The following is a 17,565-nucleotide window of genomic DNA, read 5'->3' on the forward strand; positions in this document are numbered from 1 at the left end:
GGGGGGGCGCTGCATACCCCAAAATTGAATCACCATCTGATTAAGTCTATTCATATAAAGTTAACTGGAAGTGTCTTTGTTCGGTGACCTCCCCCCTCGCTCCTGACCCCGACTGAGACTGCTCAGAAAGAGAGCTGAGAGGAAATGCAAGAAGTGACTGCGTGTTTCTGTGTCACGCTGTGAAGATGTTGAAACAGAAGTGTCACAAGGCCTTTTTGCTTGCCTTTGAATGTTCCTACTAATGTGTCTGTATGACTGACAGTAACTCACATGCTTTGCATGGGCAYGAAAGAATGGTGGCAGATCCTTTTGACTGAGTGAGTCATGTTTTTCTTTTTTTTTCCTGTAAAAGCCTGAACTCCCCCGCATATCGATTTTTGTACCGCACTGCACCCCWATTATCCAGTGAGCTTGATGAGTTTGAAGACTCCAACGCCTTGACARAAAAGATGGAGATGTAGACAGAATAAAGAAACCAAGCGACAGCAACAAAATTAAATTATATATAGTTTAGAAAGTAAACCAAATGACAGCGAGTCGAGGGCTCGGAAAGAACGAGACGGGAATCTCTCTAATTGGAGAGGATTGACAGCGAGACGCATGGCTCCCTCCAGACCATTAGAGAGGTCCGGGCGGAGAGAGAGTTTGTTCCCAGGAGGAGAGGGCTTGTCTTATGCTCAGCCATGAGGAAGAATCTGGCAGGGAGGCTGATGAGTGGAGAGAAGCCAGGGGAGAAGATGGGCCCCATTGTCCTGTTRCGCTGATGAGGAAGAAGGGATGGAAGGGGGACACTCCTCACAAGGGGCAGGGGGGAGAAGAAGAAAGAAGACAACAAAACGAGGAGCTGGGGATGAAAGCGGGAGCGGCACACAAGACAGACAGGATGAGACGGAGGGGAACTGGAAAAGGGGAAGGAAGACGTTCTAAAGTTGTAAGAGGAAAACGACTCAGGAAGTGAAAGAGAAAGAAGGGAAGAGAAAAAGTGAGGAGAATGGAAACGGGGTGGGAGGGGAGGCTATGTTGGGAGGACTGGATAAGGGGGGGGAGGAAGAAAACAGGAAGAGAGTTATAATGCCGCTGTCGTCTCTGTTTCCTGTGTCCCTCGAGTGAGCTCCCCTGATTGGCTGGTTTTGGGCCTGGGGGGGAAGTTTATATCACGGCTCATTCTTCTGGAAAGAGACAGTTGTGTATTTGAGGATCCTGCCTTGATAAGGAAAGGTTGGGTGCTGAGGAGATGGGAACGCACAGGTTGCTACATGTTGCTCTTAAAAATGTAAAGGAACCAAAACTGTTGGTGAAAATTACATTAAGGGCCGTAACTAACAGTTATTTCAGTAATCGATTATTCTGTTGACTTATTCTGATCCTTAAATGGTTAAAAATGTTGTTACATTCTGCAGATTTTTCATTTAACCACGTAAGTCTTTTGATCTACAGTAAGACAAATACATTAAAGATGCGAACAAATTATTCAGTTCCTTTATTTGAATTGGAGAATAAAAGTGTCATAGCATTCCTGAAGTGAATGCTATGACACTTTAGGAGTWTTGGAAAAARACATGTTTACAGACTAAAGTGTTATTATCTTCAATGCAAAATGTATATAGTTTTTGTACAGTTTTGGCTTAAGTRCTGGCCCAAATATGTTGAATGTGTATTAATTGATTATTAAACAATTTGACAATATTTCAATAATCAATTCGTCATGATTAATCTTTTATCCCTAATCACATTTATTTCTATTTTTAAAAATGTTTTGTTTTGGGTACTTTCTTCTTCTGTTACTTTTTCTCTTGCTGACATTTGAGCCATTAAAACCATCCATGTTCTCCGCCATACAAATTTGATTTTATTTTCTACTTACGGTTGCACCTTTGCATGCCTGTTTTTTTTTTTTTTTTCACCAAATGACCTTGTCTGAGCAAACAATATTTCCTGTTCTTACCAGGCTTGCATGCAATTTGCATCTTTCACAAATGTATCAAAGAAACAGTTCAGGTAGGACACCAATGACTTCAAGATTTTGCTCATTTTTCCACAGCCTTAAAGTACCATGTTTGTCAATTGTCATATTATATTAGTGTGGAATATGTATAGTTTAAACTATCATGGCACTACAACATAAGCCCCCATCGTTTTCCTTGTTGCCACTCTTGGGGGGGTAAAGCCAATCAGTGCCAAAGGATTTGATTTCTACTTTCCTGGCTGCTTTGCAAACACCAGCCAAAGTATCTCAGCTTCTAAGCTAGATTTTCTTTAGAATATTATATGCGCTATGCTCTAGTTTTGTTCCACAGAAAAATGAGCAAAAACTAAACCACAAACATCCACATAAGCAGGAGCAAATGACAATTTTTTTTTAAATAAAATGTACTAAGTATTACATAAACAAATAATTGGACATAAATAGCCTTAAAATAAAATTGTCCCAAATCATTGCAAGGTGTTTCCATTTAGCTAGCAATATCATTGCTGCACAGCCAACCCATGCAGGAAATTAGAAAAGTAACAGCRAAAATTCCAGAGAGTTMAAAGTTATGGGATCGTTTTATCCATTTATCAGGATGTGAGTCACAGGAATTACGAGCCAAGATAATAAATGTTTCCTCGGCACCATTTGTTTTCTGATTTTCAGTGAGTCCGTCTCATCGTTCGCCGTCTTGTTTTTTTTTAGGTTGGTGACAAGGTGATGGTGCTGAACCGCTTTGGGCTGTGGCAGGAGGTGGCTGTGGTTCCAGCCAGCCACACCTTCCTCATCCCAGACGGGATGAGTTTCGAGGAGGCAGCTGCCCTCCCAGTCAACTACATCACCGCCTACCTGATGCTGTTTGACTTTGGCAACCTGCGGCCCAACCAGAGCGTCCTGGTCCATGCTGCTGCAGGTACAGCAYCGCCTCACACATGTTTCCAGTCCATTGCTAACAGAGCCATGTGAGGATTAACTAAAAATGTATGAATTCAGTGAAATGGAAATTTAAACACTGAAAGTTAAATGTCTTTGTTTTTGTTTTTTTTCTTCCGCTTTTCTGTCTCTGTGATCATTTTACATTTTACAGGTTGGTGTAAAAATATGAATAAATAACACAAAAATTACATGGAGATATAAAATCAGTGCTAACATTCAAAGTGCACAATCTTAAAAGCTCATTTYCCATTTTGGAACCTCTAAATGGCCTAAAATAGTCCATATAGGAATATTAAGTCATACCATGAAAAACATAGGTTTTAAATTAAAAAAAGTACTAGACTCTCATAATTGCATTAAACCTAAAACCCTTAATGCAATAAGGCCACTTCACATTCTGCATCTGTTTTTGCAATGATCTCAAAGCTGTTGGAAAAGGTCCCWCTGTTCACTGGTGTGAGATGTAGTTCAGTGTTTTCCTCCCAKCATGACTGCACTAATGCAAGCACACCTGTCACCTGTGCTTTCAGGTCAAAGTTCAGAATGGTTGAGTTGATGGAAGAAACATGGAGACGGAGAGAGAGCAGGCACCTGTTTGGGGGCGCGATGAGCCTGAAAGCTTTTAGTTTTTGTATGTGTGCGGGTGCGTGTGTGCGTGCGTGCGTGCGTGCGTGCGTGCGTGCGTGTGTGTGTGTGTGTGTGTGTGTACATCATCAGGCCAGCTGGAATGAGGAGGTGATTAGTTAAAGGATATTTAAATTCTCACTTTGCCTCTCATTCCCACTTTTTATGTGCAGGAGGACCTAGGAATGGAGCGTTTAGATTTGGGACAGCATGTGTGGGTGTGAATGGCTCAGAGCACATAATGAAATCTGGCCTTTTTCTCGATGGGAAACAAAAACAAAATGATAAAGAGCCTTGGGAGCCTGCCAGTGCAGGTGYGCATGTCCCTTTACRTTGACAGGAATTCATTTGTAAGTGTTAGCATTCTGCAATTTACATCAACGGCTAGCGACGTTGTAGCCGTGGGACCGGCGGTTTTACGAATCCCAAATGTTTGCGTTTATCATATCACATCCAGTTGAAGTCATTCACCCCTGTGAGAACACATGCTGCAGCGTTCTGTGTAGAATATGCTCCCTATAGGAGGAACACTCTGGAAATGTGGTTGAACACTCTTCTCCCTGCTGGCTTAGGCAGAGGATCACCTCTTGTTTCTCAGGGAAGGCTGCCAGTCTTTGCTCTCCAGCTGTCCGKACGGACATTAGCGTTGCAAAAACACATGCCTAGATTGTTTGCACGTCCATATTCCAAGGTTTCCTCATACCTTGTGTGGGAAAGAACCCCACCCTCCCAGCTCCCGTCTAAACATCAGCTTCCAGCATCTCTGGGTTCACATGGAGCTGGATGCTGAGCGTCTGTGTGTGGAGAAGATGTTCCACCCAGGATTCTGTCAAAAATGGTTCCTGATGTTCACTGATTAGACAGATCAAAGGTATCTGCTGTGACGGGGCCAGAGATTGAAGGAGGCTGGGAGGCAGTAGGCCCGTCTGCGCTGAGCTTTCATGTGATGATGTAAAAGAAATGGCAGGCAGGCTTCGCTATATTTCTGAACCAGGTCTTTCAAACCAAAAGAAGTCACATTTCTTGACATATTTCAATTTAACTGRATCCCCCGATATGGCAGTTATTTTTATGAATCGTATAAAGAAACAGTTATGTGTATATTATATCTATGTTGTAGCCAGAAAAAATTAGGTACATGGGAGGGTAAAAAAAAAAAGTACAGAATCAGTAGTACAGTGTTAAATCTCTTATTGGAAATTACCAAAACTAATCTAAGAAGATTAAAATTTACTTACCTGAATCTAAATTCCAATAAACCCAAGTTTGAAATCTGTTTTTATTTTAAAGTTTTAAAAAGTAAGGCATTGGTTTCAAAGAAAAAAAAACTACACTGAAGAAAAAGAACAATTGGTCACAAGAAATTACATTTAAAGTTAGTTTAGTAAGTTTCAAGTTAAAAAACATTAATAAAGTAAGTTTGGCAAACTTCATTCAGTTACTAAAAACATTTTTTAAAGATGCTTTYCTTCAACTCCTGCGGCAGAAACCACACATATAGCAACATTAGGAGTATTAAGCAATATCAAAATGTGGTTTGTATTTTACTCCTATGTTATGTTTTGTAAGGCATCCTGAGGACATCAGGAGTTGGGATTTTGACACTGCATTTCAACAGGATAGTCCTGCAGCAGATTGTGAAGGGAGCTGAGAACATCTTTAGAGTCTCTACGCTCTTTTCAGAATCTGAATTTGGTTCYGAATGTTGTCAGACGCTCTTCACACCCTCTCTGCGGACGTTTTGAACTGTTGCCATCAGGCTGAAAGCAGAACCATTAGATGTCTACGCGGCTTTCAGCCATAATCTGTTGGAGAATCTGAGCTGTTTTCCTTATTTCACCTGATTCGTCAGGGTGATCTCCTTGTGTTTTATCCAGCTAAACATTTTTCACTCTAAGATAGATCCCAGAAAACTGCTGTCTCGTTTTGTGCTAGTCTCTATTTTATAAAATGATAAATACATATACATAAGTTTCAGGGTAAGTCGTCGTTTAATCTGGTTCTGTAGTGAAATAAATTAGTTTTTGCCTGAAAAAGAATAATTACATTTTTCGGACTAACGCAACCTCTCTCGGTAATTTGCAGTCTTGTTTACTTTTCGGCCTAATGGGGCTTTCCTCACACGCTCATTTAAAGCTTCTGGTGCCGTAACYTTTCCTAATAATGGTGATCTTATTCCCTGCACGTACTTTGAAGTTACATAAGAATATTTATTTGACATTTATCTGACTTAAGTATCACATGATGATGATGTGGAACACCACCGCTATTTCCCCAATTCCACACATTCCTGTTTTTTTTTTTTTGTTTTTTTTTTTCTCTCTTACAACCATTCCAAGAAGAAGTTTGCTTCTTTCTCTTTATGCATTTGTATTTTGTAATTTTGAGAAACAATAATTACAGACAATCAGGGCATGAAAAGTTCCAACCTGGCCACAAACTCKGCACACACCCTGTCTGACGGAGCGCGGCGCTACCTGCTGCCTCTCTGGGGTTAATGGTTTCATCACATCGTGACRCCGCCGTTTCAAGACTTCCTGAGTTGCACGTCCAGCTAAAGAGAAGCAGATTTATGCGTCTGTCGTTCCCGAACACATCTTGCTCTCCGGCTGAATAAAGATAAAATGTTGAGCTCACGGATGAGATCAGCTTGTGAACGATTTGCACAGATGAGGAGTAACAGTAGTGCCAAAGAGAGGCAGGCAGTGATTTGTTTTTTTTATTTTTTTCACCCGCAGTCACAGGGTGCGGTGGTAATCATCGTGATTTAATGCAGTGTGATCTTTCATTGAAGGCCTTGATCAACAGCTTCTTATCGCTGCAGCCACGTACTTCCAACTCACTGCTTTCTAGTAAGCGCCCGAGGCGGGATGGGGGTTGAGGGGGGGGCTGTTCCTCCTGTCTGTGCTTCATGACTGACCTGATTGTTCTAGAAACAAATTAATCTGCTGATGTGATCGCTTTGGGGAAATAATCCGGCTTCTTTCAATCCCCAAAGCCCCTCAAGCTTTCAGTTAAGGAGATGATTTATTGTAAACAGAGTAGAAAAATGTAAGCTGTGTCTCAAAACATGTGTTTTGACAATTAGCGCAGATAGTTTATAAATTTTAGAGGTTGCACATGCAAAAATATGTTTTCAAAAGTAGCAAATAAAACAAAAGTATGAATTTAACATTAATAACCTTTAATTTGAAATCCTGTAAAGGTAATTATTACTTTTCGATAGAGATAAAGGATTTTTTTTAGAGTCTTAAGCTGCAACTATTTATTGTTATGAAAACATATAGACAAATACAAGGTTATTTAGTCCATACTTATATGTACCGATATAAAAGTGGTAGATTTTACCCTTGAATATGAACTACCATTTTTATAATGTCATTATATTCACATAAATATTTAAATTCAAAACCAGGACAGCATCAATTCTTCCTAATGCTGCTGCACTGAAACACATTTGTTTTTACAGTTAAATTATATCTTTATTGTTTTGATCTTAACATACAAACTAAAGAGACAATACAGAATAAATAAGTGTGAAACCCWGCACAGGTTTGTAAGTAAATGTGATAATTGCACAAAATATTACTTTTTCACTTTGCTGGTCGTTACAGATTAACACTCTGAGTATAACAACCTGTTTTAGCTGATCATATAGCCTGACATAACAGAATAGCCAAAATGTGTAAATGTGCAAAAGAACAAGAACTTTTACATCGTGCGAGGTCGGTTTGAATCATGTCTTTATGTCAGAAATACACATTTTACTCAACAAAGCCATTAGCATTTASTCAGCTTATCTTTTCTCTTTAATTTGTTCAACAATCTGAGACCATTAAAGGTGACAAAATATCAATACTGTTTCTTAACATTGCAATTTACTTCCTTTGAAAGATGGAACTGRGAATTTTTCTCCAATTACCATGAAAGACGATACTTCTAGTGGTCATTGTACTACAGCTTGAGAGTCATGGAACTTGTGGGTTGGGTTTCCACTGATAAGTCTTTTTTGCATCTCCGCCCTGCTGAACTCTGTCGTGGAAACCTTTACAAGAAGGATGATGCGTCAGCCTTCAGTTGCTTTTAGCCTCTCCATTGTTCTATGTTTGCAGGTAATGTCACCTCAACATAAACTGCATCCCTTCCTGAAAAGCATGGTGACCTTTCCCGATCAGGTGACCAGTTGGGAATGTCTGASTGGTGTTCTGTATGTCTGTGGTGAATAATCCTCAGCTGCCTCTCTCGTGGCTSCGTTCCTATCTTTTCTCTCCAAACAATAGCTTCTTGTATTTCCTCCCATCGTGCCTCTCCTCTCCACCGCACCGCACATCTGCATCCTCCGCTGCCCGCCTCCACACCCCTCCAGCCCTCCGTAACCTCGTCTCCCTCCTCGTGACCCTCGACCATATCCGTGCCGCGGTCCCTCGTCATCTGGGAACGTGTGCACGTTTTCCCTTTTGTTCTCCCCCCGGGGGCTTTTGGGCGGAGGGGGAAGCTGGACGACATTTGGATGTATCTCGTGGGTCTTSCACTGTACGCGGCCAACTGTTTTTCCTCTGACCTCTCCCTGAACTRGTCCTGATGTTTATTAGGCCCGACCCGCCAACCAAGCCACCACACCCACACTACACATTCCTGCATACATATGGGGACCCGCTGCTTACAAAGATGACGTCCGGTTCTGCTTAATTTATGAGCTCTGGAGTAAATGCAGCCCAACATGAAGTGCCGTTGTGCTGCAGATGGGGAATGCATAATTTGATTAGGAGTGAACATCCTCTTAATATTTTGGCTTCCGAAATTGCCAGAGTTATGTAAGGTGCTTTGGCTCGCTAAATAATGTAATYGGTAAAATCCACCAACATATCCGTACACTTGACATTCATGAGTTCCACTAATCAGCTGCTTCTGCTTGAAATCTTCAGGTTTTGGATGGAGTTACTGGGTTATGCTGAGGATTAGCTTCCAGGTTTTAAAGCGAGAGGCTTCCAGCTACTGTGTGTGGTCAGAACTAAAGGACTTAAGTCCTTGCTAATATTAATCTGTGGAGCTAATGTAAAGTAATTTTTGTAAAGTAATTTTTATTCTTACAATTTTTTTGTAGTTTTGTATCTTTAAAGTTGTAAACTTTTTACAAGGACAGTCTTTTCATTTTTGACTCATTTGCTTGAAAAGCCTCAAGCCTGAGCATCTCATGTGATAAAGAAAAAACAACAATCGTTACAAATAAAATAGATATAATTGGGGCTTGAAATTCTCAATTTTAATCCATTTCTCCCCTCACATTTTTCCTTAAGAAAGAGAAAATATCATAAAAAAAAGGTTTTTATTCAAGTCATTCCTGTGAAATGGCCTGAATTCAAAGTCCTAATAAAYAACATCATTTAACATCATTCTGAACAATGGAAATCGCAGTAGTGCAGTTGTGGGAAAAAATTTGATAAAATCGATTTATTGCRCAATCCTAGATGTAAGTAATCCAGAATTTTCTGTTTTTCTGGAGGATAAAGATCAGATGACCTAGAATCCMATTTCTTTCACTCACTCAATGAGCTTGACAAAGACCCAACCTTGGCTTGTCATTCCATAGCAAAAACTTTAAATCTCCAAAAGGAGCTTAAAGTCAAAGTCCCCATAGCAACAGTAGGCAGGTAAATACSAGSTACAAGCTTACTAGAGTTTTCAATATGCTATTGAGACTTTAACTGGAACTGTTAGCTCTTTGCCCTTGAGAGTAAAAATGAACTTTTTTAGGAACCAAGGGTGAGTTTGTGTCAAAGTACCTCCTGTATGTTAAATATGGTAGTGGATCTGTGATGCTGTGGGCTTGTTTCTCTTTCAGCTGAACTTTGTTAGAGTGAATGACAACATGAACTCTTGACATTAACATTTCTAAACTGCAGACTTTGACAGTGAACTGAACAAGAGTGAAAAGTGTAAAAGAAATAAATCAAGTAAATCTTTCAAATGGACTCAAAGGTTGGATTTCTCTTAAATTTTCCAGCGGGAGATTATCCCTTCTGATACAAAATATTCTTGCGCATCTTTAGAGGTAGCAGTAAATGTTTTCAGCACTGTATTTGCTGCAAGTTTGCTTTAAACGCATCCATCATRCCGCCATGTACATCAAATTAAAGTAAAGTGGGTGTGACAGGTGGCTGGATGTCTTGGTTCTGCTAAATGAGAATTGCAGCCTGGTGTGGATATTCATGGCTGCTGTCAACCCTGCAGGCAGAGCCTCGGGCGTCTCTGTCTTCCGTGCGTAGCTGACTGCAGATGTGTTGGGGCGGGGGGGGGGGGGGAATGACAAGTCAAAGATGTTTTTAGGGCTGAATGGTTCAAAGTTCTGTTTTGTTTCCTGTTGGGAACTAAATGAAACAATCTATTTGTTGTTTCTCCTCCCTGGAGTCTTTGATATGCTATTATTCTCATTTATTATTCAGTCTCATGTCGCTTGAGCATCAGCTCATTTGTACTTACGACTCTAGGGATGAGGTTTTTCTCTTAGCCTGTGACAAAAGTGTCTGAGAATGATTTCCTTACCCCAGTTTAGCGAATGTTAATCCACTCTGACCACTGAGCGGGAGTCTGGGCTGTGTGGTTGAACCGTCTCYGCGTTCCCTGGGCCTGCCATCGCCGGCGGCAGATCAGCTGCGCTGATAGTGGAAGGAAACCAGGGCAACCTCCAACCCAGCCCTCCAATCACATTTCTCCTTCGCGCTTTCAGTGCCGCAGTTTTTGACAATTGACCCCGTCTACCCCCCACCCCACCCGCCCTACCCGCCACCACATAATCACAGGTGGATGCGAAGCCTTTGTTAGGACACCTGCTTGTGTGCAGCAGCTTTTGCAACCGTGAAGACGGGGAAGGAGTTTGTGCATGTCTCTTTCTGCATGCAGGTCTGTAATATTAGTTTTCTGCAGCTCGTGGTTTTATTTGTCATATGGTACGAGAATGCTAACGGAGGAAATTACAAGGGCCTCCTTCACTCACCCAGTCACTAAAAATGAACTTCCTCTATGAAAATCACCTTCAGAGAGAGAGAAAGAGAGAGAGAGCACACTGAACTGCATTTCAAGCCCACACTCCTGCACACATCCAAGAAAAACAACAGCGTTACATAATGCAGCGTAATACCTCAAAAGTACACGTTCACAAACACCCAACTGTAGCTCCTCTCATTATGCTAACACTGGTATCTGAACAGCGTTCAATCTTTTCCATCCGCAATAAAACGGTCATTTATTTGCTTGTCCGTGTTGTAATGTTGCCACTGGGAGTTTGGCTAAAAAGAGATGCTCTGCTCYATGTTTTTATTTCATTCTTTCTGCAAGCCACCACCACAACCTAATGATAGGTTAGAAAAGATACAAGTCTGGGAGGAAATGTGCAAATATGTTGAAAAAAATATGCTAAGAAGAAGGAAAGCGGAGCGCTGCGATGAGGAGCCAGCCATCTTCTGGTGCTGACGGTAACAATATGGCAACACCTGACATCACAGCACGGCTCATTACGCACGGCCACCACTGTGATCATCACATTTATTCAGGAAATAAACACAAGAATATCATTTTCCTTGTTTGATTGACAGATTTTAGCACATTCTGTCCATTCCACCCTCCCTCTTTCTGATGAACCACTGGGTGTGGAGCAATAATAGAGGCCTCAGTCTCAATCTGGATTCCTTCTGTGTGTTTTTTGGGGAAAATTCCAATTCGCTCCTAACAGCCATGTTGTGGGGCACAATTTGTGCCAAAATGCAAGAACGTAAGGATTGTGGGGGAAGACAAAACCCCCTCTGTGCTCCGTTTAGGTGGAGGATGTTTGGGTYGTCCTTGTCTTCGAGCGTAAACACTTAAATCGAATCTTGAGGAGAACAACTGCAAATAGCAGCAAGTATTGGTTTGGGTTGCCTTTTCTTCTTCGTTGCTAGTTTTAAAGCCGTAACCTCCGAAGAGAGATGGTTCGACTCCGAGGACATGCTGGGAAAAATGTAAATCGAGGGGGAAAAACAAGTAAATGCAGAAACCGAAGGCTAATATTTTAATCCTTGCATATTTGTGAAGATTAGCAGATACCAGCAGCTAACTGGGAAGGAAGCTTATCTTGCCTTTGCGATGTGTGTATGTATGGATGTGCGTGTCTGATTGGAGGTGARGTGGACTGAGGGGTTCTTGGCACAGTTCTGCAGTCTTGTGATTGGACACATGGGAGTTTGTTCCCATGGGATTCAGAAACGGGTACAGTCTGCCTGAAAACAGTCTCAAAATAATGTACAGTTCCTCATACAGCTTATTCACACCACATCACATTACAACARCAGGCTTTAAGGTGTGTGTGGGGGGATTTTMTGGACAAAACGTTGTGCGTATTTCAGAAGTGGAAGGATAATGACCGCAGAGGTTTGTTCGATAACATCGATTCTAGACTGTAATCATGAATACCAAGAAACACAGCAGRTAGGGTTAGGGCCTGTGGAAATGTTTTAATATTCCAAGCTTTGAACACGTCACAGAGCACCTTTCAGTCTGGTATTTTAACATGCAAACCACTAGAAACCTACCAAAACATGACCATCCAATTAAACTGAGAGGCTGAATAAATGGAGCATTAATCAGAGGAGTAGAGGTTTGTTAAGAGGACAATTATCATCTACTCCACAAATTTCTCTTTTATGACAGAGTGGCAAAAAGGAGCCAATTGTAAAGCAATGAGGTTTGCTTAGTGTTTGCCACAAATGGTGTTGTTGTTGTTGAGATTAAGAATTAACAGTTTTTACCTCTACTCAAAATGCCATGTATGGAGAAAAACTAGCTCTGCGTCTCGCCTTAAACGCAGCGTCCACAAAACTGAACTGTGGCAGTGGTCGCATCATACTGTGGCCTGGCTTTTCTTCAGCAGCTTCTTGGTCATTTTTGCTGGGAAGATGGAAGGACCTGGAGCTAAAAACAGAGTAATGCTGCGAAAAATAACTATTGGTGTTGAAAAGATCCGAGACGGAAGGAGAGGTTCACTTTCCAGGAGGAAATTCAACCAGATATACAACACCAGTGAATCCTCCATGTTTGTTTGCGTCTCTGCTCCACCACATCATRTTCAAATGATTTCATTACTTCCTGTTGATCACCCATTTTTWACTTTTGGAGAATGATTTGTTTAGGATTTAGAACCACTGGTCTCTATCAGATCATTGACTTGTGTTGGAACGGTCCAGTCAAAGTCCAGACCTAAATACTTTAAATTGCTCTTCACTGATACTTTCCCTCTAGTTTGACTGAGAAGAATTGTCAAAAACTTTAGTTTCTCAATGCAGGAAACGATTGCTGTATAAAATATTGACCCCTGGGTGTTGAATCAAACATATGCTTTACGTTTCACATTTTCATTCATGGTCAGATTTTTATATAATTGAACTTCACAATAATGTGCTGCTTTGTATTTGTCACACAGAAATCCAATGAAATGCATGTGATTCTTTTGAAAGGCACTGCAGCAAATTCTCCTTTTTTTTGTACAAAAGAAAATGATTTCTGCTTTTATATTTGATACGTTTCTCTACACAGCTGCAGCGAACAGAAAACACAAAATTTATGACAGTTACTATAGTTAAATATTTAAATGTGAGCATATAAGATTCTGTTGGACACCTTATACCTGTCCATGAGAGATGTTACTGACTGACAGCTTTCTGTCTTCTCCTTGAAATTACAAAGTTCTCCTCGTGTTTGTACATTTGTGTTTTATAATCATTAGAAATACGGCGCCTTTTCAGGCGACTTCTCAAGACAAATGCTCAGCTGTAGCTGTCAAAAACGAACTGCTGACAAACTCGCGATTRTTGCGCCTGCGTGCCCGAAGGAAGAGCAGTCAATGAGACAAAATGGTTCCCTTTGCTCTGTCATTGCTGGCAATTTGGCTGAGGTTACCTTGGCAACACAAACTCGGTTTTCTCACTGAGAGCGAGGAGAGACGGTTGCTGTTACAACGCGGCCACGACAGCGCTCGCATCCAAGAGCAACAGCCTTGAGTTTTGTTTTCTCTTCAGCTACATTAACACCATCAACAGGCGCGATTATAGTGATGCAGCAGCCGGCCTGTTCATCTCACGGGATCCCGTCGATGACCCGCACTACCAGAGAACGGCTTTATCTTGAACATGTATCCAAATGATATCGGTAAATCTCAGTACTTTCGTTTCTTCTGAAGACGCCGCTGTTTGCCTTTGTGTTTTCATGCAGCCATGTTGCCACAGAGAGAAGCTGCCTGGGTTTGGTTGAGGAAGTTGTGCTATCAGACAGGCTCACTGGCTCAGAAACATTTATGTTCAGATGAAGGGACAAGAGGTGCACAAGCATCATCCAGTGCACAACATTCTCCCCTGAAAGCTGACATGCATGCCTAAAATCRGCTCAGAACGCACACAGTCCAAGTGGAAATCTCTTCTTCATTTTCTTGGTGTGCATATTTCTCACCACATTTAATTTTCCATCTAGTCCCAGTAAAAGTAAATGTTATTGAATGCAGCTGTTGCTCTGTGCTCCTTTATTCTCTCTGGTATCAGATAAGATGTGCTCTTTCCTGGTCAGGCCTGAGTGACCTTTATGGATGCCTTGCAGCCTCGGCCCCTCCAGTCAGCTTTCATTTCAAACAAGCCACTTGCTTATCGGTAACCTATTACTCCTCGCAACGGTTCCTTCTGCAAACACCGGCTACGGCATTCAAACACAGCAAAGAAAAATGCACATAGTCCAAACCTCTACTTGTATTTAAAGTCTTGGTCAGTGTGGAAGTTTTTGTTGTTGTTGTTCTTACAGCTACTTTTGTGTTTTTCTGGTACTTTAGTTTGTCTTGAGAATGCAAACTGCAAAATTGGATTTACCACAGGGTGACAAAAGGTACTTTCTCCAGAGTTGGATGTATTTGTCTTTTGTGTGGGTGTTTACTTTCCCCGGGCCAGCTGAGTTAATGTAATTGTGTTTAATATGCCTCATACATACCCCTGGGCGAAAACACATCCACTCTGTTATTGACTTGGTTGTTTGTCGCAATAAATAATGCAAATCAAATTTACCTGGCCCCGAAAATATGCGTCGAATGGGAATTCTTGTCGAGCTCCATTTTGTGGAGGATTTTGCTCCAAATAGTTTAAGAGATACAAAGGTTCATATCTTAATCAAGTTTGTCTTAATCTTCTAAATTGTTGTAAAATTAATTTATTTTGAAGCATGAGTTTTATTGATTCAATAGTTGCACTTATATAGAAGATGAGACCTCTTTTTCTTAGGAATCATTATTAATGAAACAATCCAAATTGAAAATGAATATCTAACTTAAGCTTACATTAGATACAATCTTGCCAATTACAATCAATTAAAACCAAAGAAAGTAAGATGGTTTAACTGCTATTCTACAATTCGTCTATTTCCAGCTTTCAGGTACTTTATTTATTGCGGAAGAATAAATCAAGACAAAAAGAAAGAGGATTTAAAGCCTAAAATCAGAAAGACAAAATAATGTTTTGGARCTACTGTCTTAATCTGCCAGGCTTCGGTTTAAAACTGCCAGCAACAGGAGAGTGAAAGCTGCTTTACTTTTGGCCAGAGGTGTGTGTTGTGTTGTGTTGTTCATCTCTCTTTCCAGAAGCGTCTTGGTTTCCTTATATGCACGTTTTCTCAGCCATGAATGAAATCGCTTTGGAAACAAACAGCTGTGTTACCAGTTCAAGGTTGAACAAAACAGCAGAATGTGTTTCTTCATCCTTGGATTTTGGCCTCCTCACTTTCTGACTGGAACTGGGTGACATATTTCGCAAAAGTTAAGATTTAAAGACTTGCCTGAGATGTGTAGAACTCACACAAATGAGGGGGRAAAAAAATAAAAACATTCATCRCAATCAGATTTTGTAACAGTTGATTAGGCCTTGTTAATGGGTCCAGTCTGGGTGTCTTCTGAYGGTCACTTTCTTTCTTGTTGGGTCTAGTACCATCGTCGAGGATGCAACTCCTCCTTGGAGCTCCTTCAGACTAGCTAGCAGCAATTAGCAAACACTTGGTAGATCTGCTGAGCTCATTATGCGAGCTACTTCTCAGTGCAACACTGGTAAAACGTTGTTAAAGGGTTAATAGAGGGGCGATGTTGTGATGACTTCCTGATGGTGGAGTGTCAGAAGGTTTCTTAAAGAGACAGAGGCCYAATTTCAAGGAGTTAAATTATGAAATCATAGTTTTATATTTAKACCATTTTTATCAATTTAACATAATTRCTTGATTGTACTATAAAATACCGCTTTGTGGTGGGAAAATGAATAACGCTGTTGTCTTCACACACWACAGCCTCTTTAGGGGGAGGAGCCATCACAAAGGACTGATCGCCCAATTAGAAATGAGTTTTGGTGTAGCTTCTGTGACCAGTCGACCGGGGGGAGAAAACATGGTGTCACCAAAATTGGACTTTCTTTAATGCATCTGAAAGACAACCGGTGGTTTTCATAAATACAAATGTTTACAACAACAASAGAAAGAGGAAACCATTTTGAATAAGCCTCTCTGACGACTAAACTCTAAAATCCAGCCGGGAAAGGAGAATCTGTGGAGACGAAAGGTCAAATGCCTTGCTGCTGAAATGTGCTATACAAATAAAATTTGATTGATTTGATTGATTGAAAGCCAACAGATGCGTTTCCCTGCATTAACCGTTGATTTATTTTCCCCTCTCTTCAGGTGGCGTCGGCATCGCAGCCACTCAGCTGTGCAAGACTGTGAAAGATGTGACCGTGTTCGGCACCGCGTCAGCAAGCAAACATGAGGCTATCAGTCAGGGCGGGGTCACGCATGCCATCGACTATCGCACCAAGGACTAYGTGGAGGAAGTCCGCAAGATCAGTCCAAAAGGTGAACGAGAGCTCAGCATCCGCCGAGATTAAATGTCCTAAATTTGGATTTTGTTTCCACAGGAGAATGCGATTCAAAAAAACAACACCTCTGTTGCTAGCATTACGCGTTTTGACATTRGATATTTCAAGATTTTTTTGTTTCAGTTTCTCACAGTTGGCTGTCAGAGTGGCAGCRAATAGGGAGTCAGTTTCCCACCAAGCAAAATTTTTGCCTCCAAACACTGACGCTGTCCACCCCAAACATAGTAGCGAGAAAAGTTATATGCAGCTGGAACTGCTTCTAGGAAATTAACCAAAATCTCCTGCCTCTTTTATTAGCTAAACGAGACAAAGTCCGGGTCATGCTGCTCCTGTTTCAAATATAATATAGTTTCCCAGAAAGCTCGTCTCATTGGCACCTCTCCCCAACCTGCCTCCGTTCATTTTTGAGTCAGGCAGACATCGGAGACAGATAGGTTGAAAGCAGGAGCTGACACTTTACACAGAATGTATCTAATTAGAAGCCYGAATCAATGTGCTCACCACCAATCCTTCTATCTTTGACTCTCTGTCAATTCATGTGTGCTCCGGTCAGGGCAGAGTCATGCTGCGAGGCCCTGCAATCAATAGGACCGGGGTTTAGCGGAGCAAGGAGGGGTAGCCCAATTTAAGGAGTTCCCTGTGGCACAAAGGAACATCATTAAGGCAGAACCTACATGGTTGGACATTAATAAGCCACAGAGAAACCTCTATTGTCTGGTTTTACCATCTGTGCAGATTGTTATGCTGAAATGATAACAACAGGGAGACATCTCATCCCTCTTGTCAGACAAGAGACACGAATGGGAAAAAAAAAGCAATCGTAAAGGAAGGTTCTGCTGCGTTCCTCCTGTCCTCCTTTATGGGTTTGAGTAAACATGAAGCAGCTTGGCTACACTCGCTACTCCTATTGAACTTTGGCATCCGGAGGGGCAGCCCGCCAGAGGAGACCTGGCGGGCTGCGCCTGCTGAATTCACACCATAGATAACTTCCACCGCTTGCCTCCTGTGCCTCAGGGCTGGACGTCATCCTCGACCCACTCGGAGGATCAGACACCCACAAGGCCTACAATCTGCTGAAGCCTATGGGAAAGCTCATCACCTATGGTAAGTGGAAATAATAAA

General features: G+C 41.5%; 1 protein-coding gene across 1 annotated transcript in view; it reads left to right on the forward strand.

The window, feature by feature from the left end:
* vat1 (vesicle amine transport 1) overlaps window positions 1-17,565 on the forward strand; it is a 34,656-nt gene that overhangs the window by 5,681 nt on the left and 11,410 nt on the right. Inside the window, exons 2-4 of the mRNA XM_008417000.2 lie at window positions 2,675-2,882; window positions 16,250-16,420; window positions 17,458-17,547. Of these exons, the coding sequence (XP_008415222.1) occupies window positions 2,675-2,882; window positions 16,250-16,420; window positions 17,458-17,547 (469 nt within the window). The remainder of the gene's footprint in view (window positions 1-2,674; window positions 2,883-16,249; window positions 16,421-17,457; window positions 17,548-17,565) is intronic.

This window comes from Poecilia reticulata, linkage group LG8 (assembly GCF_000633615.1).
Source record: "Poecilia reticulata strain Guanapo linkage group LG8, Guppy_female_1.0+MT, whole genome shotgun sequence".
Classification (NCBI taxonomy): Eukaryota; Metazoa; Chordata; class Actinopteri; order Cyprinodontiformes; family Poeciliidae; genus Poecilia; species Poecilia reticulata.